Here is a 22908-nt window from a genome sequence, read left to right on the forward strand (position 1 = left end):
CCATTGAATTTTTACAGGAGAAATTGTGGATTTGGAGATGATGGATGTCTGACAAACACAAATGTTTTTAAAACGTGTAAGACTCATGGTGCATCAATTTGTTTAACTGCATCCAAATGCAACTATCAAAACAAGTATTGCTTTTTAGCTTCTGCCCAACACTGAATTTTAAAAAAAATATTACGACAATATTTTCAGAGCAGTTAAAACATTTGTTTCCCTGATAAGTGCCATGATTAAATTTAAGAGTTTGAACAGTGCTCCTACAGAAACAACAGAATTGATTAGAGACAATTAATTCAATGCCGCAGCACTAATTCACATTATTCGTTGCTACTCATTGGAAGCGATCACATGACTGATTTGGCCTGCCAAAGCCACCGCTTGCCTCTGGATCAAACAGGCATGTTCACACATGCGCATCTGGCCCCTGTGCTGCTCCCACCCATACCTTGTCCTGCGACGTCTCCCACATACTTTAAATCATTAAAGTGCTTGCATGATGCACATGCAGCACACGCAGGATCAGTCTGAATGCTCCTCTAAGCATGTGCATTGCCTATGGCTGTGTTGGGGGCACAGTCTGATTGCTGCAGCACATCTCTTTCTGGGGTGGATTTTTAAAGTCAAGAGAGGAAAGGAAAGGTCCCCTGTGAAAGCACCAGTCGTTTCCGACTCTGGGGTGATGTTGCTTTCACGTTTTCATGGCAGACTTTTTACGGGGTGGTTTGCCATTGCCTTCCCCAGTCAAGAGACCACCATGGCAAATTCCTAGCGTGATCCCACCCATTGTCAGGTCAGATCACCACTAACTTCCACCCCATTCACATATGAAAAAGTTTGTTTGGCAACCAAAGGCCTATCTGCCAGTGAGAAATTCAGTTAAATAATGAGAGAGAGCATGTCTCAGGTCTACCTGCTGTCTCCTTTACAACAGGACCATATAATATCACAGTCACACTATACTGTATATGTTTCTGTCTCTCTGATTCTATATCCAGACTGAAAGTGGGGCAGGGAAGGAGGAGACATCATAAGTTAAAGAGATAAATGTGCATATAAAAACTTGAGATTCACTCCCACTGGTAGCATCCAGACCTTTACACCAGCTATACCATGGATGTAAACTAGTTTAATACACATTAAATATTTATTTATTTATATTTAGGCTTATATCCCGCCCTTCCCACCAAAGTGGCTCAGGGCGGCTTACAACATTTTAATTCACATAATTCAGCTTAAAAACATTTACATAACAAAGTTAAAACCATAATTAATAAGACATAAAAATAAGAATAAAAAGCAGCGGTCCATAAATACATTTTTAGTTCCATCCAGAAGATATTCTCATTGTCAGTTAGTTGTTATAGGCCTGCCGGAAGAGGACTGTCTTACAGGCCCTGCGGAACTGCCCTAGGTCCTGCAGGGCCCGCACCTCTTCCGGCAGCTGGTTCCACCAGTAAGGCGCCGTTACCGAGAAGGCCTGATCCCTGGTGGATTTCAGGCGGGCCTCCTTTGGCCCGGGGATTACTAACAGGTTTTGTGAACCCGAGCGTAGTACTCTCTGGGGAACGTGTGGGGAGAGACGGTCCCTAAGGTAGGCAGGTCCTAGGCCATATAGGGCTTTAAAGGTAATGACCAACACCTTGTACTGGACTCAGAATGTTATTGGCAGCCAGTGCAGATCCCGAAGCCCCGACCGAATGTGCTCCCATCTTGGGAGCCCTAATAGCAGCCGGGCAGCGGCATTCTGCACCAACTGCAATTTCCGGGTCCGACACAAGGGTAGCCCCATGTAGAGGGCATTACAGTAGTCCAACCTCGAGCTGACTGTAGCATGAATCACTGTTGCTAGGTCGTCGCGTTCCAGGAAGGGGGCCAACTGCTTCGCCCGCCTAAGATGAAAGAATGCGGACTTGGCAGTGGCTGTTATCTGAGCCTCCATTGTCAGTGAAGGCTCCAATAGTACCCCCAAACTTTTGACCCTGCTCGCCGCTATCAACGGCGCGCTGTCAAAAACTGGCAGGGGGATTTCCCTTCCCGGGCCACAACGACCCAAGCAAAGGACCTCTGTCTTCGCCGGATTCAGCTTCAGCCCGCTCAGCCTAAGCCACCTAGCCACTGCCTGTAACGCCCGGTCCAGATTTTCTGGGGCACAGGCAGGCCGGCCGTCCATGAGCAGATAGAGCTGGGTGTCATCAGCATACTGATGACAACCCAGCCCATACCTTCGGGCAATCTGGGCAAGGAGGCGCATATAGATGTTAAATAACATCGGGGAAAGTACCGCCCCTTGAGGCACTCCGCAATCAAGCGTGTGTCTCTGGGACAGCTCTTCCCCAATCGCCACCCTTTGTCCCCGACCGTCAAGGAAAGAGGAAAGCCATTGCAAGGCCAGCCCCTGAATCCCCGCGTTGGGAAGGCAGCACGCCAGAAGCCGATGGTCGACCGTATCGAACGCTGCCGATAGGTCCAACAACATCAGCACCGCCGAGCCGCCTTGATCCAGATGCCGCTGAAGGTCATCTACCAGGGCGACCAGCACCGTCTCCGTCCCATGGCCCGGGCGGAAGCCAGACTGGCAGGAGTCAAGATATCAGAGTTCCCTGGGAATAAATATCAGAGTTCCCTGGGAATAACAGCATGCCCAAACTACAGATTTTAGGATTCTTTGTGGAAAACTATAATATATAAACTATAATTTTTAAATTGATCTAAATTTGAGATTTCTAGAATTCCCCAAAGGATACTAATCACACAGAAAACATTTTGTTTTAAAACAGATTTAAACCTCAGTACCCCAGCACTTTCTGGGAAAATTGTCTAAAGAAATATTAGAAAAATCCCACCTGTACATAAGATCCATGAGCATCTCTGGATCTTCCTGGAACTCTCGCATTTTCACTGTGTCAGACAATATGCTGTTCAAATTACTCAATTGTTCTTCCACCTAATTAAAAACAACCAAAAAAAATCCAAGTTTGTCAAATGTAGCTTGTGGATAAACAAGTTATCTAACAAGAAGAACAAATGCTGTTTGTAAGACTTTAAAATATATGTTATTGTTATCTGTTTTGTTTATACATAGAAGTCCCCAAAGGGGACAGCAGGAATGTTTAAAGTGATATAACGTATAGGAGAATGTTAAAAGATCACTAAAGAAGAACTTCCAAGCTCATAACAGATTTTCAACTAGGAGGGAAGCTTTGATGGGTCCCCTGAAGTCCAGAACCAATCAAGCTTGACCAAATATTGAAAGTTGATTGGGCAGAACCTTCCTGAAAGCATATATGAGGGGTAGTTGAGTGTGACAGGAACCAGGTAGCAGAGAAGGGGCAGGAAGGTGGTTGGAAAGCAGAAAATCTTCCACAAGAAGCAGTGATGAAAGATACCTGCTTAAGCCTTCCAAGAGCTGGGTGAGTGAGAGGCTGAAGGCATGGAAGACTTGCCATCAAGGAGATGGCAGAGAGCACAGACACAGCCGAGACAGCTAGCAGATCTGTGGCTAAGTCTGCCTGATGAGATAGGGAAAGTGCCTCAGCAGGACCAGAGGGAAGACTGCAAACAGTCTGCGCCGTCCTCCACCAGCATCAACAGGAAGCTGCCAGCAAGTCTGGTTGAGGTGGAGAAGTAGGGGAAGTCTAGCATTTTACTTTAAAAGGGAGAGTGAATGTTAGAGTCTCTTCTTGGCAACAGTCCCTTATTGAGAGACTGAGTGGCATAAACATCTCATTTGCAGTTGTTTAAAAATAAGCATTTCCCCCTATTTAAGGATTGTCTTTATTTCTAGGGGACCTGATCAACACCCAGATGAGGATTGCTAACCTTTAGGATCTTATCAGGTCGTCACAGACCTCAAATGTCTTCTTGCAGATTTCTAAAAAATGTACAGTATTTAGGTTTTGTCTGATAAGCTCTTTAAATTTATAATGTGCAGACAGACTCTAAAGCACCAATAACAATAATATGTCTTACCTGTACAGGGAACAGGGTTGGCTGCATGTCTGCATCTTCCTCTGCATATGCCAAAATGGTTCGCAAAGATTTTCTGAGATATTCCTCATTGAAATCTGATGCTTTACCAACCAGAGAAGCCAGTGACATTGTCACTTGCATTTTCACTCTCGCAAAATTCTTTGAAAAAAAACAGAGGTGGTGATCCTCAGATGACAGAAGTGAAATGCACTAATTTTTCATTAACAATGGCTTCTGCATTCATGGGATTTAAACCTCAAAATCTTTTCAACTGTTTTAAGGAGAGTTTGTTATAGCTATCCTTGGAATCCACAGTCTGAAATCCCATACATATTTACTTGAGAATCAATCCCATTTAAATAAGCATACAATCGTGCTGTACAACAGTTACTTCCCTTTTGCACAATAAAATACCTTGTTCAGTATGATAAGCCCTTGAAATCCCAAGTAAGCCAGTCTGAGTTTTTCAAAGAAATAGCAGTATGAACAATGCATAAACTTATGTATAATAATAATTTTAAAATGTAATTTCAGTGTGACATCCTCTCAAATAATCAATTAAACAAATAAACCTGGTTAGAAGTGCAGTTACTTCCCACTCCTCATTTTATTCTAATTATCTTTTTCAAAGAAAAAAGCCCTTCATGTTTTGCACACAAAGTGCTTTGAATTAATGGTATGGCTCTGTGTTCTGAGACGTAGGGTGATTCCGCACTCACGTTGGTCCGGGGTGGGCTTCTGTTTTGGGGCGGAGCAAGCTGGTGATTTCTCACCAGTTGCTCCATACTGGCATTTTGTGTGGGGCAAACCCACGATTTGCCCTGCCACTGTGCAAACCTGTTTTTTCAGGTTTACACTGCGGTGGGGCAAATCGCGGGTTTGCCCTACGCAAAATGCCGGTGCAGAGCAACTGGTGCAAAATTGCCAGCTTGCTTTGCCCCAAAACGAAAGCCCACCCCGGACCAACGTGAGTGTGGAATCACCCTGAGAATTACTAATTCTATATATCCAGGGCAGAAATAATTGGCCAGCCTTTATCTTTTAGTCTATCTGATCTGGAGTGCCTCATATTCTTTAAAACAATGTGAGAGAGTATAGCAAGACAATTTCCAGATGGAAAAAGGATTGCTGCAAGGGTGGAGCAATTACATTAGGCTCAAAGACCTTGAAGAACTTTAGCACTAGAAATGCAACTTCTAGTTTGACAGGAAAATAAGGAAAGCACAAACACAGGCTGTGCAGCCAAAGTCTGGTACAAATGGAGATATCTTACGCTGGTAGAGCTGAAACTATATCTCATGAGGAGATAAAGGGTGGCACAAGCTTGAATCCGAGTGGTGTCCATGCTACTACTGCAGTGCTGCAGGACTCTCTGGCAGATATCCGAACACTGCTCCACTTCCTCTTCAAACAGCAAGTCTCCAAACTAAAAGAAAACAGAAAAAGGTACTGCAACATGGGCTCTAAAGGGTCAAACAATACATGATGCTTGAGTTCCAAGATTAGAATTCCAGATATGTTATTTAGCTCTAAAAAGCAGCAAAATGCTTCTTCTACTCATCATACTTCATTTCTATGAACCTGCCCTTTATTTGCATCTTGTCATCTTTTTGCAAGCTCTTTTTGGAGTTCATCTGCAAAACACTTTGCATATACCTATGGTGTGTGATGAATGACAGCATCATAAATGGAAATGTTAAGACCTCATAGATGACCTCATAGATGACCTCATGCAACATCTGGATCAGGGCGGCTCAGCGGTGCTGTTGCTATTAGACCTGTCAGCCGCTTTTGATACGGTTGACCATCAGCTACTGACTAGCCGCCTTGCCGATGTGGGGATTCAGGGATCTGCCTCACAGTGGCTGACCTCTTTTCTCCAAGATCGTGGACAAAGGGTGGTGATCGGGGAGGAAGCATCCCAGAGGCACTCTCTTAGTTGTGGGGTGCCACAGGGAGCGGTCCTATCCCCGATGCTTTTCAATATCTATATGTGCCCCCTTGCCCAGATTGTCAGGAGGTACGGACTGGGTTGTCATCAATATGCGGATGACACCCAGCTCTATCTATTGATGGGTGGCCAGTCCGACTGTACCCCAGAAAATCTAGACCTGGCTCTACAAGCCGTGGCATCTTGGCTCAGACGGAGTTGGCTGAAACTGAATCCGACAAAGACGGAGGTTCTCTACCTGAGTCGGGGTGGTCCAAGGGGAGAGATCCATCTGCCGACTCTTGACGGGGTGCCACTAACACCGGTCCCTAAGGTCAAGAGTTTAGGCGTGCTCCTTGAGTCCTCCCTCACAATGGAGGCCCAGGTAGCAGCCACTGTTAGATCTGCCTTTTTTCATCTTCGGCGGGTGCAGCCGCTGGCTCCTTTCCTGGAGCACAACGATTTAGCGATGGTAATCCATGCTACAGTCACCTCAAGAATAGATCACTGTAATGCTCTCTACATGGGGCTACCCTTGACGCAAACCTGGAGACTACAGCTAGTGCAGAATGCTGCGGAATGGCTGTTAATGAGGCTGCCACGATGGGAGCACATTCAGCCAGTGCTGAAAGAGCTGCACTGGCTACCTGTTGTGTTCCGAGTTCGCTTCAAGGTGTTGGTATTGACCTTTAAAGCCCTTTATGGTCAGGGACCTGCATATCTACGGGACCGCCTTTCTCCATATATCCCCCAGAGAGCACTGCTCTCCGCCCCCGGACCAAAAGAAGCCAGGTTATGTGTGACAAGATCTAGGGCTTTTTCGGTGGCAGCACCAGAGCTCTGGAATGCTCTTCCAGAAGCCATACGGGCCCTGCGGGATCTGTCTGCGTTCCGCAGGGCCTGTAAGACCGAGTTGTTCAAGCAGGCCTTCGATGCTTGACGAAAAGACGGCTGCCACCGGACATCACACAGAATGCCGGTGATCACTGTTTGGAAATTTAATGCCGCCTATAATGTATGGATTCAGCACTATAAAATGGTTTTAAAAATTGTAATATGTTTTTAAAAACTGAAAAATGTAAATTATGGTTTTATATGTTTTATAGGTTTAATCGTGTGGATATGTTGTGAGCCGCCCTGAGTCCGCTTGCGGAGAGGGCGGGATATAAGTCGAAATAAATAAATAAATAAATAAATAAATAAATAAATAAGACATTTGATCTGGCAGACACATTTCAACTGGAGCTGACTGTTTCAAAAGGCAAATTGCTTGAATTGGAAAACAGACTATACAAACAACACAAATTAAAACCATGATTATAAATTTCATTACTCCTGGTATTGCTAAATTATTAAGCTTCATATATGTAAGAATTCATTTGGAGAGGGCATTCATATCACCTATATACGCACACAAAATATGCACAGAACATGCATGGCTCCTTCAGTAGTTGTTATTTCTTCTAGACTATTGGAACTTTTTACAATGAATCAACATTGCTTTTTGGGACAGGAACTATATTTGAAAGGGTGCCTTACCAACACCTGTATCAGATGACAAAAAACAGTCTGTTTAAACTTATATGAAAAAGCCATTATATAAAATGTGTCCTGGTTTCTAATCTGGTTTGTTGCTTCATGAGCATTGGGCCAAATCAGTAAAAATGCTGGGAATTCTGTGTATAGAATTTCCAAGTGTTTGTGCATGTATGTTAGGGGTACTAAAAAAAATTTAAACAGTATTTTTTGGTTAAGGTCTATTGGATCTGAAAAAAATTAAGGATTTCTAAAAAATCCTGGATCTCAATATTGGCATGGTATTTGGATCTGAGATATTTTAAAATCCTGAAAATTTTTGCATCCAGTAGACCCCCACTCAAAAAAAAAAACCAGTTTATTTTTTTTAAGCTAGTGAAAAAATAGACCAGCAGGGAACAATCTGCTCCCTGTGGGCACAACTGATCCTGGCTGGACTCACTTGTCCTGCAGCCAGGCTGCAGGTGAAGTGAGCCCCAGGACCTGCTGTGCCACTGGAAGCAATGTGCTCCATGCGGCACAGGAGATCCTGGCTGGGTTTGCTTCTCCTGCAGTTTGGTTTAAACTGGACGGCAAGCAAAGTGCGCCCCAAGTGAGCACATTGCTCCGCATAGCATGGGAGATCCTGGCTGGGCTTGCTACAGTCCGGTTTAAATCACGCTGCAGGAGAAGCGAGTCACAGGAGCTGCTGTGCCTCCAGGAACAATGTGCTCCATGTGGTGCAGAAGATCCTGGCTGGGGTCACTTCTCCTGCAGTCCTCTTTAAACCATGTTGCTGAAGGAACCAGATCCAGGATCTTTGTGCCTTGGGGAGGTCGCTCCCTGAGGCATGCAGATCCTGGCTGGGATTACATTGAGCTACAAGAGAAGCCAGCCCCAAGCTGGGCTGTTGAGAACAATCTGCTCCCTCCAGCACAGCTGATCCTGATCCTTGGCTGTCTTTTGCAGTCTCTTTAAACTTTAAAGGGACTGCAGTACAAGCCTGACAAACAGCTGAGAGGTGGGAGCAATCTGTCGCAGCCTCTCCACTGTTTTTCGATCTATTGGTAATTCCCAAATATATCTGGGATTTTTTGCGGGGGAGGGATTTCCCCCTCCCCAAAAAACCTGGATACATTTAGGAAGCTGAAATATACCTCCAAAGTACCGATAAGGTGCTTTGCAGGTATATATTCGGTTCAGGTAGACCCGAATGCACACTCTTAGCACGCACGTGTGTGTTAATAGCGAGTATGCAGGGCATTGGCACAACTTGGAGCTACAGGGGGGTGGGGTATAAGCCTTTTCCCCTGTGCCATTTTCCTAACCTGAAATGCTCTGTGGAGCTGCTAGCTGTCTATTGGGATATAGTACAGGTTCTTCTAACAAGGATCTGCTTCATGATCTACACTGCGACCTCTGTGTTTGACTCAACACTTGAAACAGTAGCTCCATGCTGCTCATTCAGGTACAAAACATGGTATGAGAGAAAATACTTAAAACCCTCCCTCTCGCTCCATCGGGGTCCTAATGTGAATCAAGGGTTCACATGCCTGATATTTTTTTAAAATGCTCTATACATGGTACTTCCTAGATCTTGTCAGTTCTGGTCCTTTAGGAGAATTCAGATTCTGTTGCAAGTTGACAGGTCTTTCTAGTTTGTTTTATTTAGAATGTTAAAGAAAACTAAGAAATAAACCACAAGTCTTATCTCTTCTACTTTGTCTCAAATGCATTGTCAGCAACATTTTCAAATTTTTGAAACCGAAGTCCCCATCCAATTAATTATCATCTATGCCTGCACAATTCTATGCAAATGATTATTTTGATGGCTGCAGCAGGTGGATGACAAAATAGCATTCTGTGCGAATGGGAGCAGGTTTGAGTTCTAGCAATATGCCCTTAAAAAACAGAACAGCAAAGCTGATAACAAAAATCAAGTAAAGTAATAATGTATGATAAAATGAGGAGCATGGGATGATCCGAAGGCATATGATAACAGCAACCTTGCTAAACCAAAGCAGTTCTGGGAGTTCATCCAAGAGCCACAAGTATAGCATCACAACTTTCAAAAGGGTACAGCAGGACAGAACTAATAATTCGTAACTAAAGAAGTAGTTTACCTTGACAATTAATGTTCGGAGAAAAGCAAAACAATGAGTCAAGAATGTTGTACTCTGATCACAGCTCAGAGTATTTACTAGGACCTTCAAAACGCCTCCCAACAGGTTGTCTCTGCAATCCACAGCCGAACTTGCCTACATCAGATAACAGCAATATAGTTAAGGACTTTGAAAACTCCAAAAACAAGATTTTAGCCATAAATGCCATAGCATCACTAGCCTTTATGCAATGTCACAGCTTCAATATAATGGTGGTGGTGAACAGTGCCATCAAGTTGCAGCTAACTGACAGTGACCGCACAGGAATTTCAAGAGATGTTCAGAGGTGGTTTGTTATTGCCCGCCTCTTCCTAGCAATTCTGGACTTTGTTGATGGCCTCCCAACCCTGCTTAACTTCCATGATCTGACAAGATAAGGCTATCTTGGGCCAGCCAGGTCAGGGCTTCACAGAACAGAAGGTTGCTCACACAGTTGCTGTGAGGATAAAATGAGAACAAGGAGAATGATGTAACAGCTTTGAGGAGAAAAGTGGGGTATAAATGAAGTAAATGAAAAAATAAATAAATGACTTTTAGCCAATCATATTATTATAGCCCTCTTATCAAGTTGCTATGAGGAGAAAAGGAGATAAGCACAATGCCCCATAGCCTGAGCTCCTTGGAGGAAATATAGGATAAAAGGATGTAAGAAATATATATTTGAGGGGAAAGCTGAACATTTTATCTCTAAAAATATAAATCTGTCACAACCTACATTTTGCAATGCAATCAAAAGACAGACAGAGACAAATTTAACTTTTCTTCATTTCCATAGCAACCAGCACGTGCAATTTCTCACCTGGATGATGTTCTTTTGCATATCCAAGATGATCAAATTAGCTTCTGTAGCCAGGTTCCCACTGAGTAGAGCTTCTTGATCAATCTCAGCTTTTGTCCTAGGAAATAACCAAGCACCCTCATATTAGTTAATCAAGCTCTTTTTTTCTTACAGAGCAGAGTTGCCTTTAGAACTAGAACACACCTTTAGGCTCAAACTGCAATGTGGAAACCGGTATTCATTTCCTATTATAAATATCCATCTTTCTCCTTCTCTCTTTGGCTCAGTTCAGATACTAAAGAAGCTTCATGGTAGTTTGATATGACATCTGACTTGAGAAGCCATGATTTGTGAATCAAAAAAATATGGCACAGAGTGGGTTTGTGAAGTATGGTTTGGTGCAGTAAGTGCCATGGCTCCACTACTGAAAGTCCGTGAATCATAGAAATTGGAATACTGAGCAGGTGGGACACTGAAGCATACTAGCAGCTCTGTTTCATGTGTCTTCATGTGTGTTTGGAACTTCTAGCCCTTATTGCGATTCTAAATTATGTTTAACACAAGACTTGATTTAGTGCAAGGCCTGATTTGAGCTGGCGTTTTTGTTTATGTATACAACTCAAAGCAAAAAAACAAAACAAAACAAAACAACTTCACTATCACACTGTTTTGAGACCTGTCTAGGTCTCAAAATCTGTGCTAGTTCATAAGATTGAAAGTTTTCCTTCCACTTTACACACAACCCACACTGATTAAAATATCAGATCTAGTAGGGAGTGTGTGCTAAGGAAAGGGAAACTCCTGATAAGGGCAGACAATCTGTTTCTGTAAATGGTCCTTGTTCCCATAAAAAAGGGTTTGTGTAGCACAGAAATTACAGTCAGTGGCAGGCTTTCAGGTTTCAGTTATGATTTACTGTTTTTTGTTTTTTTTTTAAAAATACTTTTAAAATGACCATCTTTGGGAAATGGAATTGCCCCCTTTCCTAGCTATTGTATCTTTATATATGTTCATTCATTTATACAAACACACATTTGCAATGGATCCCTGATTAGCATCATTGATAAATTAAAATAAAGGAATTAAAAAATCATGAAAGTAATATCGTTCCTGCAGAAACATCTGCACATAGTTGTGCAATTTAAACAAAAAATAAATTGCACTGAACTAGACTCACACCTGTACTAAACATCTACAGATGCAGGTCTCTGCCTCACTTTGCACTGTGTTACTAAAATCAGAGTACCCAGAGTACCCACACTCATGCCACATCAGCTCTGACTCTTTCCTTGGGGCCAATAACATACTGCAACTACTTTGTCCTGAGAAAAACTCAGCCCGTTTGGCTCACTCCAACATTCTTACTCTGTTGATTATGAACTGGACAGAACTTCCTGAGATGGCTAATACAGAGCATGCACTGTGAGGCAGTTGCCACACCCACAGAGTATGCAGACCAAGTTAAACTACCATCCCCATGGAATTCAGCCTGAAAGAAACTAGCTCTAAACCAGACTTGGAGTCCCCTTGCTGCTACTGGTCATGTGGCGACCCATCTTGCAGCATCTCACTGCTTAAGCAAAAGAGGAGGCAAGCAGTTCCCCTTATGTTCCTAGGGACTGAGGAAATGGAAGACTTCTCATTTTATCCAGTGGCAAGACAGCAGAGAAAGGGCTTTGCATTAATGCAATATCTCAACAGCCACTGCTTCAACTTCAATCAACCCAGCACTGATAATGTAGGGAAAGCTCACTACTTTCTTCCATTCAGTTTTGTTGGCAGTTTTCACATAGCTATAAAGAAGATGAGAAACAGGAACCCAGATCATATTTTACAGATAAAATAATGCACTCATATTTTTGTCTTGTGCTTCACTGATAAAAAATGTTTACAGGTCTGAACAATCAATTCATTTAAAGCTAACCTCTCATAAATACTGATGATTTACCTGCTTGTAGGAGTAAAAAGATTCCAGTAGCCTCAGTACAAGGATTCTAGAAAGTGATGCAGATATCTCCCTGGGATGCCTTAGAGATAAGAGTTTTTTGGTACAAGGAGGGGAAGTGGATGGCCCCTGAGAGAAGCTGTTCAGATGAAGGTGACAGAAAATTCATTAAATGACTTACTTATCTAGCCTCTCGTTTGCTTGCCGCCAGTGTGTCTGATCTCGCTTCCATCGTAAGTTCTCGTTCATCCCTGGGAACCGGTCATTCCCTACATGGGCAATGTACACAAATCAGACTGAAACTTTAATAGTAACATTTTTAAGGGATATTTGTTTCTGCAAGAAGCTACATCCACAGTGATATCAACAAAGAAAACTGTAACTTTTTATGCACAGAGGAAAACATGTTTGATATGGAATCACTGAATTACTACAGATGGGAACAAAATGCACCCAAGAACAGCAAGGCATGAATGGGGCCAGGGTGTGAAGTGGCCTAGAAGCATAGATAGGACATAAGGAAAGGAAAGGTCCCCTGTGCAAGCACCAGTCGTTTCCGACTCTAGGGTGATGTTGCTTTCACAATGTTTTCACGGCAGACTTTTTACGGGGTGGTTTGCCACTGCATTCCCCAATCATTTACACTTTCCCCCCAGCAACCTGGGTACTAATTTTACCGGCCTCGGAAGGATGGTAGGCTGAGTCAACCTCGAGCCGGCTACCTGAAAACATAGCTTCCACCGGGGATTGAACTCAGGTCGTGAGCAGAGCTTAGGACTGCAGTACTGCAAATTCCAGACCTGGGTGAAACAGACTACCCAGTCACCAGGAGACAGCCCTGAGTAATATGCATTTTCACATATTCCCCCAGTAGACCCCTTTGAGCCCTGGAAAGATGGTCACTGGAATAACAGGACCCACTTGCACAAAAAGCAGTGTGGGCTGGTGGGGAGCCATATGGAGCAGTCATTGGGCATCAAGGGGCCCAATTCTCTCTCCTCACAACCTCCCTGACTAGGGCACCTTTTTGTCTGTGTGGATCCCATGACACCAGGCATCGCTTTCATGGGTAAAATGGAGGAAGGGGAACATGGGGAAAATGCATGATCATCAGTGCTTTCCATGTTCATGCACTGGCAGTTGGTTGGATACAACTCACTCACCTCTAAATGAGAGAATGTATGGAACCACTTCTCTTCTACTTCTTGCAGCAAGGTCAGAGGCAGGCGGTCACCCCAGAATCACTTATCCTCCAAAGCAGGTGATTGTTGGGACTGATGGCTAAGACTGGTACTATTCTGAAGCAGGTACACTTCACCTTTTGGCCTTTTTTCTGCTCTCTAATAAATGTTCTTTACTCTTCATTGTTCCTATCATAAACCCTGTCCTTCTCTTTCTCTGACATAGTTGGCTTATGTTAGGAGCTCTTTTCAACTTCTGATGTGGAACCGACTTCAGAGTGGTCTGAGATTGCATGGGAGAATAGAGAGCCAGTTTGGTGCAGTGGTTAAAAGCAGTGGAAGGAGAACCCAGTTCGATTCCCTGCTCCTCCATATGAAGCCAGCTGGGTGACCTTGGACGTGAGCAGAGACACAGTTCTTTCAAAGCTCTCTCAGCCCCTAAAAAAACAAGTCTAGCTCTTCAGCAGCATAATGCTAAGAGTTAGAACTTGCAGCTGTCAGATAATATTCAGATCTCCTGGCAGTCTACACAATGCCATCCAATAATTTAAATTTAATATGGGAGGATCCTATGATAAGGTTACTTTCCCACAGGGAGAAGTCTTGGATGGAATTTCTTCCCAAGTAAACATTATTCTGGTCACATTTGCAAAGGAAGAAGGCATATGGTGAACTCCTTCCACATGACCTTGCAGTCTTGAGTGAGATGGAAAGGAACCAGGCTGGCACAGTTCCTGTACTATAACAGTTAACTTTGGAAGAGGCCCTTAGATGGTAAGCTCTTTCAGCAAGGACTGCTTCCAGAATTGTATGACTGTGGTCAGAATTTAACATAACAATGATACTAAATATTAACTTAAAGCAGTAATTTTAGGAACAGGCGGCACATTGTGACTAAGAAAATGAGCTGTGATCCAGAAGAATTAAATATCCTTTCTGTTACTTCTTCAGAGATTGCTAGCTTTACAAAGGATATTTTAGTTGCTTTTTAAAGTTTTTATATCTACAGTTTGCTTGTGGATTCACTGATAAAAATGGACAAACAGCATACCAGCTGGCATCCTGCAGCGCCTCATCATTTCACCCCTGGCTCCCTCTCCTCTTAGTAAAGCCTCTTCCAGGCGGGCTTTTACGTCTCTTGACTTCTGGAGCACTTGAGTGCTGACTTTGTCAGAACTCTGCTTACCCTGAATGGACATAAGGAAGTAAAGTTAAGCAGCTAAACTCTCTAACTGATGCATCTAGATTAGTACCAGTGCCGTATTAAACCCTGTGGAGGCCCCTAGGCAGCCGAAATCTTGGGGGGGAGGCCTTGCAAATTATCTCAGTGTCTGAGTACACGCCCTGCTGCCTGCAGCCCCCACTGCAGGCTGCAGGCACCTTCTTAAAAGCCCCTTTTACTAAGCTGCAGGGGAAAGGCAGAGAGAGACAAACTTGGTGACACGCCAGCAGGAGCCGCACCAGGCAAGTTGGGCAAAGAGCAGCTCAGTTGCTGGCTATGTGTGCAGGCTGGGAGGGTTGCAAGCAGGGGGAAAACTGGGGGGGGAGGGGGAGCCAGCCTGGGGCCCCTAAAAGTGTGGCCTAATTGTTAATCCAGCTCTGATTAGTACGTCTTTAAACACACACACTCATGAATCTAAAGCTAGTTATTTGAGACTAGAATTTTGCAGGAGGAAACACAGATGAAATACACTTGCAGGATGCATTTCCATGTTAGAAATCCAATACTGGGCAATGGAATTCAAAATGAGCAAAAGCCTGGATTGGATGACAATACACTTACCTTGTACTCAAAAGCTGAGACACAGATGAACAAAAGGTCTAAAATCCGGTTCAGCTGCACAGATGGCAAATCTGAGATCCATTTCTTAATAAGATTCTGATCAGTATTTTTCATAATCCATAGGAAACAGATTAACAGGCAGCGGGTAGTTTCTGGACTTAAAATGTTGGATTGTTTGTATGGCTAGGAAGAGAAAAATCAAGAAATTCATAAGAAGGAAATGATAGAGGTAATATAATAATCTCAATCCAGAGTAAAAATTAACAGTGTCATCAAACATCAAAGAGAACAGACAGGCCACAACCTCCTTCGGTCTTCCTTTGAGGGAAATTTTTGTTTCCAAAGGAGAAAGGTGCCTGTTGGTTCAAAAAGACTTCCATTCTCCATTGAAGTTATTCTCCATTAGAATAAAACTTGGTAGAAGAGTGTCATAGGATTCAAATGGAGATCAACTGTTGGGGGGGGGGGGGTGTTCACCAGTTGCTGCTTGGAACACTCTTTTGAGTTGCCAGATATGCAATAGCCATGTAGATCTTTTGGCTAGGAAGGAATCCATATTAAGGGGCATGCTGCAGCCCTATCTGCAGAGCCGAGTGCTTACTTATGACTACATTTGCTAGCAGAAAGGACTCTTAGTTTCCTGTTTGAAATGGAGCAATTTCCAAATATTGAAGGGCTGCAGTAGATCTGCCAGCTAGAGAGGGCCCTGTTTAAGCAAGAGGCTTGAACTGTGTTGGATAGATTCCTTTTTCAGGCAGGGAAGATCCTAGCCTACCAACTGATGTGACTTCTAGCAACTAATCTGTTAGCTGGAGAGGGCTCTCTTCTGAGCAGATCTGCTCATGGCCTGCTGCTTCACAACAGTCTAGATCAGGGTGTCAAACCCATTTACTATGAGGCACGGATCTGACATAAATAAGACCATATCAGGCCGGGCTAGGCCATTGGGCGGGTCATGTGTGTCCTATTTAGGTAACAGAGATATAAACTTTTTAAAAGACACAAACATGACTAAATTTTTTTAAAAAAGGTTAAACCATGCTTAAAACATTAGCACTTGTTGGTCTTAAAGGTGCTTTCTTTGTATTTCTCCCATGGGATCCAAGGAACAGGGCAAAGGAAGCTCTGGCTCTTTCCCTGTCTCCCCAGCCTCAACCAATGGAGAAAATTAAGGTTTTGCTCTATAGCTCCTGTATGATTGAGCAAGCCTTGCAAAGCAAGTTGAGATGCAAAAGGAAGCAAGAGAGAGAGAGAAGGAAGCAGGGGTCTGAAAGGAGCCATCTGGGGGTCTGATTTAGCCCCTGGGCTGCATGTTTGACACCCCTGGTCTAGATAATGCTTACTGAGTAAGTTTTTTAAAAAATAATTTTTGATTCTAACTTCTGCTTAAGGCAATAGCCTTACTAGGTAGACAGACTGATAGACATATTGCTAATAAGTCCTTTTGCTTCTCTTTGCAGGTGGAAATGGCACACTTGAAAAGAGCAGCAACAAATTCAGAAAGAGGAGAAAAATTAAAGAATATCTTGTTCCTTCTCCTTTTAGAAAAATTCCTTTGGGTACACACACACGTTTCATTTCAGGCCAACCAGAAAATCACGACTCCTAAAAGCTGCCTCTTGTAAATGAGACTGTTAAATAGAGCATATAAAATGGCTGTCTGTGCAACAATGCATTGGGAGAAGACCTACCACAGTGGACACAGATGGGCCGGAAGTCCTTAGGACATTAAACTGATTTCCAGCAATAGCAAGAGCAATGTTCTGGTTAATTGCATTTGCAGCCTCTTGTTCTTCATCTAGGGTTCCAGTGCGTCCTTTCCCACCACGACCATCTGAAACTACATTAGAAACCTTTTACCACTACATACTGCCTACAGTTGGAGGTTAATTTCAGTTATGTTATCAGAAAAATAGTGTTTTGAAATGTTTCCAAAGAACATTTCAAATCGTTTTAAAAGGAAGAAGATAGGAGATAGTTACCTATTAGCACAGCTATTTTAATAGCATTAGATAAAAACTCAGCAAAAGGCTACATAAAATAGATTTGCAAAAGGAATACTGAAAAACTATGATCACTCAGCCATCAAAGCCATGCCTTGACAACATACTACCTACCAAAGAATGTCACTAAAGGAGCAGACAAAACTTTGAGCAATATTCAGGATGGAATTCCATCTCTATAAAACTAATCTAGGAAGCAAGATGAAGTGAAATGGGTAGGGATGATCTTGCTAGAGGTGAGGCTGTCTCTTAATTGCATAGTGAATGCATTAACAAAGAAGTTTGTTAACACATAAACCTAATCTCACTTATAACGGCCCCGTGGCGCAGAGTGGTAAAGCAGCAGTACTGCAGTACTCTGGTCTGAATTCTCTGCTCATGACCTGAGTTCGATTTCGGCGGAAGTTGGATTCAGGTAGCCGGCCCAAGGTTGACTCAGCCTTCCATTCTTGGAGGTCGGTAAAATGAGTACCCAGCTTGCTGGGGGGAAAGTGTAAAAGATTGGGGAAGGCAATGGCAAACCACCCCATAAAAAGTATGCCGTGAAAATGTTGTGAAAGCAACGTCACCCCCGAGTCGGAAATGACTGGTGCTTGCACAGGGGACCTTTCCTTTCCTAATCTCTCTCTCTCTCTCTCTCTCTCTGTGGAACATCCACAAAGGTCCTGGATACTGAGAAGGGGAAGATAGTTTTCCAGTGAGTGAGAGGAACTGACTGTCAATCTTCGAAAGAATGTGGCTCATAGAAAGGCTTCCAAAATTCACTAATTTACAGCTTGAAATCAAGTTGTTCATTAAACCCATGTATATTGCCATATATTATGAGGGAAGTTGACTTAATCAAATAAAACTCTTCTAGCAAACCTCATCCCTTTGGTCTTTTCATTGCCACTCAGGACATGACACCAATGAAATCACAACATCATATCTTGCCTGTAAAATCATGTAGCTGTGGAAGTGCATCCAAAATTATCCCGATCAATGGTAGGTAAAGGGCAGCAACTTTCCTTTTCACTTCTGGTTTCATGCAGGATTTGTCCAAGTCATGTGAGTTCAGTAGACTATGGATAGCACTGACAGCTTTCCTCTGCACCTTGCTTATTCTGTTGGTGCAAAGAAAGAACAATTATTACTGAAACATGTGTGAAGTTGTGAATAAGGATTTATCCACAAGTTCATTGTTCCCAGGTTGTCCCGCATGTCAAGCGACACAGGCAGTGAAAGTTCTGTGTTCAGGCCTCCCAGTGATTTTTGAAACTTAATTAGGCTCCTGGTGGCCCCATTCTGATTGAGACTGTGGCACATGGGCAGAGGAGACACATACACCATTTCCTGATCTGAAGTGACCCTGGAGAGCTGCTATTTACCTGGATGGAGAAACCTATGCATAGCCCATCAGTACACAAATGTTTCTGCAATGAGGCAAACAGCAGCTCATCAGGCTCATTACAGGTCAGGAAAATGGCACAGGAGGGGGGCTTAAGCCTCTTCTCCCTCCATGCTGTGCACAGTTCATATCAGGCGCCCGAAATGCCAGGGAGTTAAGATTTAAACATCTCTGTGAGTTCTGAATACAGAATTCCCAAGGTGTGTCAGATTTGACAGGTGGGCCAAGGAACAGAGTAATGTGTTCTCAATAGAACAGAGCACATACTTTATTCTCAGAAAATTCCACGATCAGGACTCAAGGTCTTGAACCACAAACCTAAGGATCTGAAGTCAGAACATAGCCTAGTGAGCTTCCAGAAAGACCTCAGGTACAGAATGGAACATGGATGTACACAGGGCTTTTTTTTCTGGAAAAAGAGGTGCTGGAACTCACAAGAGGGAAATGAAGGAGAAACACACAGGTGCTCCTCATGAACTTTTAAACACTTTTTGAGAACTCTGTTTCCATAAAGAGGTTCTGGAATTCTGTTCCACCATGTTCCCTCCAGAACAAAAGCCCTGGGTGCACACTTCTAGCCTCTATGACTGGCAGGCAAGATGAAGACTCTTCACTGGCTATGCTGTTATAAATACGAGGAGTGCAGTCTTCTACCTTTGGTTTGTCATTGAAGCAGTGCTTCTACATTTCAGGCTATGGCACTCACCCAAAACAAAACAGTGCACCTTCTGGGTCTGAGTACTATGATCAGTGACTCAAGAGTGCAGTGAATATTTCAAGAAGCTTGACTGAAAATTCAGTGCACATCTTCCTCATAATACACAAGCACTGAACACACAGCAGGTCCTTTGGTAAAATCTGAATCCTACCCTTCTGCTTCGGTATCCAGGGCAGCTGCCAGCTCTGTGAAGAGGAGGCCAGTTAGGAAGTGCTGCTGTCGATAATCCGCTGTTAGGTCAAACATACTGGCAATTTTTTGATCCTGGAAACTTGAGCAGGAGCTTGAATTCTGCCAAATGTACAAGGACAGGGGGTGGAGGTGAAATAGCGATTACAATCAAATTTAATGCATGGATTTCACTGCATCATTATTAAACAGCTCTGCATTCTGTCTCATCATTCATCATTCTCTCTCTCATTATCTCAGGTCTGTCCTGAGAGGTCCCTACTCGGGAGGAATAACAACAATTTCTAGTTTTTCTTTTTAAAGGAACAAAACTACATATGTTTTTTAATGAGTCAGTTCTGGGTTCCTTGCTTTCCCTGAAGCTAATGGTGTTTTTAAAGACTCTGGGGGTTCGGTTTGGCTCAGGTCCTCAGCATGCAGGAAGAAAAGGTTTCTGCCTTCTTCCTTGCACTGTTTTCCTGAGCCAAAATGGCCCCAGAAAGGAGTTATTTACCCCAGTTTGGAGCTGCATGTGCATGGAATACTCCATAGACTGCAACAAGGTTATGCAAATAAACACCCCCCCATCATTTCAGCTTCAGGAAAAAAGGTTTAGGGGGGAGGTATGAGCCCCTCTTCCCCCCTACTGTGATTCTGAGCTGAATCTAGCCCCTCAAGATTAAAAATTATGCCCCCTGCAGCTACTGTGTGGCTGCAGGGAAAGTAAGACTGGTTCAAAAATGTGTGGTACCCTTTGGCTCTTAGCAGGAACTGGGGTAGGCCATTCTCTTTTTGAGATCCTGGAGAAGCAGTGCAAGTCAGATAGCAGATGACATGTACCAGCAATCTGATTAAGTATAAAACAGCTTGATAATGTCTCTTTTTGCTGTATTCATTGCAGTTTGCCAAGACTAGTACTAATATAAGAGTCACATGAGTCATATGTCACAAATTGTGGGTTGTTCTCTTCCCTCCAAAGCAGGAATCCTTCTATGGAGGAAAGAGAACAAGCCATAGTTTGTGCAGTTTAAAAATAGTAATTTCTACATCCCAACCACAAAGGGAGGAAAAAGGGGAGGGAGCATGTGGGCCTGATGATTTTGAAGGCTGGTTTCTGTAACAACAAATCATAGTTTGCTGTTACATGTGATTCATGTCATAGTGAAGATTATTCTACAGACCACATTCCTTCCTCAAATTTGTTTTCACTCAGGGGATGCTCTCTGTTGCCTGCTTCTTGATTCAATAAGATGGACCAAAGACAGTCCTTGATGACTACATCCTTCTCAGAAGATTGTCAGTGTTTCATTTGACACTAATCCTCCACCCCAATCTAGATAAATTCTACATGTCCATGTTGGAAACTTAAAGCCACAGTGGAATTTTCTGCAGACTACTTCATAGTCCAAGGCAGATCTGACATACAGGATCTGATTTTTTTACAATGATCCAACCGTTTGTGACAGAAACAAATGTGAAGATGGTATGCAAGTGCTGCATGCCAAATGATACTGATAACGAAAAAAATGTGTCTGGGAAAGAAAGGAATTACCAGGGGCAAGCAAACAATTACTTTGAATTTGTGCAACTGCAAATGAACAGCTGATCCACTGGTAATTTTTTTAAAGCAGTATTTTGGGTTGAAGTTTGTTCCCTCTTCCCTGATAAATAGTAGTTGTGGTTACTCAAGAAGAGAAGTGCACTCTGCATGTGCTCAGAAGTACCCTTCATATTATGATAGCTTCTCATGTTCCTTAAATATAAAATATATATGAGCTGAGGCTTGGTGAGATGCATATTGTGCTGAACTCCACAAATAAGCAACAAATTATTACTCAGCAACCCACAACAGCCAATGCTGCACTAACCAAAAGCTACTTTTACTGCATGCACCACTTTTAGTTGGCAGATAATTTGCAAGGGGACAAGAAGTGCTCATTGACTAGTCAGAGGCAGTATTAAATCATGCAACAGAAGCAAAAGTCTACTTTTGCAGGTTATCCTTGGATATAAAAGGAGACAATACTCTTACCTAGCAGCCATAGATTCCTTTCCTGAATACTGTCTTAGCTCTAAGCTGCTGGAATGCATCCTGATGAAGCTGCTTAGTTGTTTTTAAAGGTTGGAATCTGGTTTCCAAATACTTGTGCCAAGAATCAGCAGTAAGCAAGCAATTTTACAAAAAAACCCAAGACATGTTTCAAGTCTTAAAGACAGTCTCAAGGAAAGCCTTCAGAAATGACTCCCTGTATAGATATGGTGGATTGCAGCCATCAGGAGCAACCTGTACAGCTCTTAGTAACACAACTTCAGGACCAGACCTATCATTAGACATGGTGACTCAAACACTTTCTACGGTGGCAGATTTTATTAAAAGGCTGATAACTGTAGATTATTTATTTTTAAATAATATCTATTAAAATTATTATGCGGGTGCCACATGGATTTTCTGCCTCTAGCAGAAAAACATGTTAGAACTATTCTGGTTGTCTTCCATAGAGTCTTGATAGAGACATTTTTGCACTCAGGACACTTAAATTAATCTTTTATAGCCTCTCTGTGCATATACATACATATGCAGTTGCCTTATACTGAATCAGACCATTTGTCCATTAAAATCAGCACTGATCTTTCATATCACCTACTACCTGATCCTTTAAAGTGGAGAAGTCACAGGGACTGAACCTGGAACCTTCAGCAAGCCATGCCACAGCTCCCTCTCCAAATGCTATTGGTGCAAGACTGAATATTGAACAGCCACAGCCAATTTTGATATAGTCGTGTACAAAAGACATAGTCTTGCAAATGTGCACCCATCCCATTCCTCAGAGCACACACTCTCCCTCTCTGAAGGGAGAGACACAAACATGGACTCTTTAGCTAAAGCTCTCAAAGGTTTCAGAAATTGCTGTGCACAGGGCTTTTTTTGTAGAAAAAGCCCAGCAGGAATGCATTTGCATATTAGGCCATACTCCCTGACATCACCATGGTTTCACACAGGCTTTTTGGGTAGAAAAAAGCCCAACAGGAACTCATTTGCATATTAGGCCATACACCCCTGACACAAAGCTAGCTGGAACTATGTTGCTGTGCGTTCCTGCTCAAAAAATGCCCTGGTTGTGCATTGTGGCCTAAGAGAGACCACAAAGAAATCTAAGGATTTCTGCCCAAATGGCTGAGGGTGAACAACGGTATAGGAAGGACAGCACCCTAAAATGTTCTGATGCCAGCCTAAAATGTTCTGATGCCAGCCTAAAATGTTCTGATGCCACCCTAAAATGTTCTGATGCTGGAAATTCAAATGGAAATCCCATCCCTCCAGATAACACAGAGCACAGTCTAACCAACTGCATTCTCTACTGA

General features: G+C 43.0%; 1 protein-coding gene across 4 annotated transcripts in view; it reads right to left on the reverse strand.

Annotated features, from left to right (window-relative positions):
* DOCK8 (dedicator of cytokinesis 8) overlaps positions 1–22908 on the reverse strand; it is a 125813-nt gene that overhangs the window by 15915 nt on the left and 86990 nt on the right. For all 4 annotated transcript variants that reach the window (XM_060237419.1, XM_060237417.1, XM_060237418.1 and 1 more), the window contains 11 exons: positions 19529–19668; positions 18206–18375; positions 16961–17109; positions 15270–15452; positions 14538–14673; positions 12487–12574; positions 10382–10478; positions 9544–9678; positions 5249–5401; positions 3976–4134; positions 2850–2950 (listed from right to left, as the gene is read on the reverse strand). In XM_060237419.1, coding sequence (XP_060093402.1) covers positions 2850–2950; positions 3976–4134; positions 5249–5401; positions 9544–9678; positions 10382–10478; positions 12487–12574; positions 14538–14673; positions 15270–15452; positions 16961–17109; positions 18206–18375; positions 19529–19668 — 1511 coding nt within the window. The remainder of the gene's footprint in view (positions 1–2849; positions 2951–3975; positions 4135–5248; positions 5402–9543; positions 9679–10381; positions 10479–12486; positions 12575–14537; positions 14674–15269; positions 15453–16960; positions 17110–18205; positions 18376–19528; positions 19669–22908) is intronic.

Source organism: Heteronotia binoei, chromosome 4 (genome assembly GCF_032191835.1).
Source record: "Heteronotia binoei isolate CCM8104 ecotype False Entrance Well chromosome 4, APGP_CSIRO_Hbin_v1, whole genome shotgun sequence".
Classification (NCBI taxonomy): Eukaryota; Metazoa; Chordata; class Lepidosauria; order Squamata; family Gekkonidae; genus Heteronotia; species Heteronotia binoei.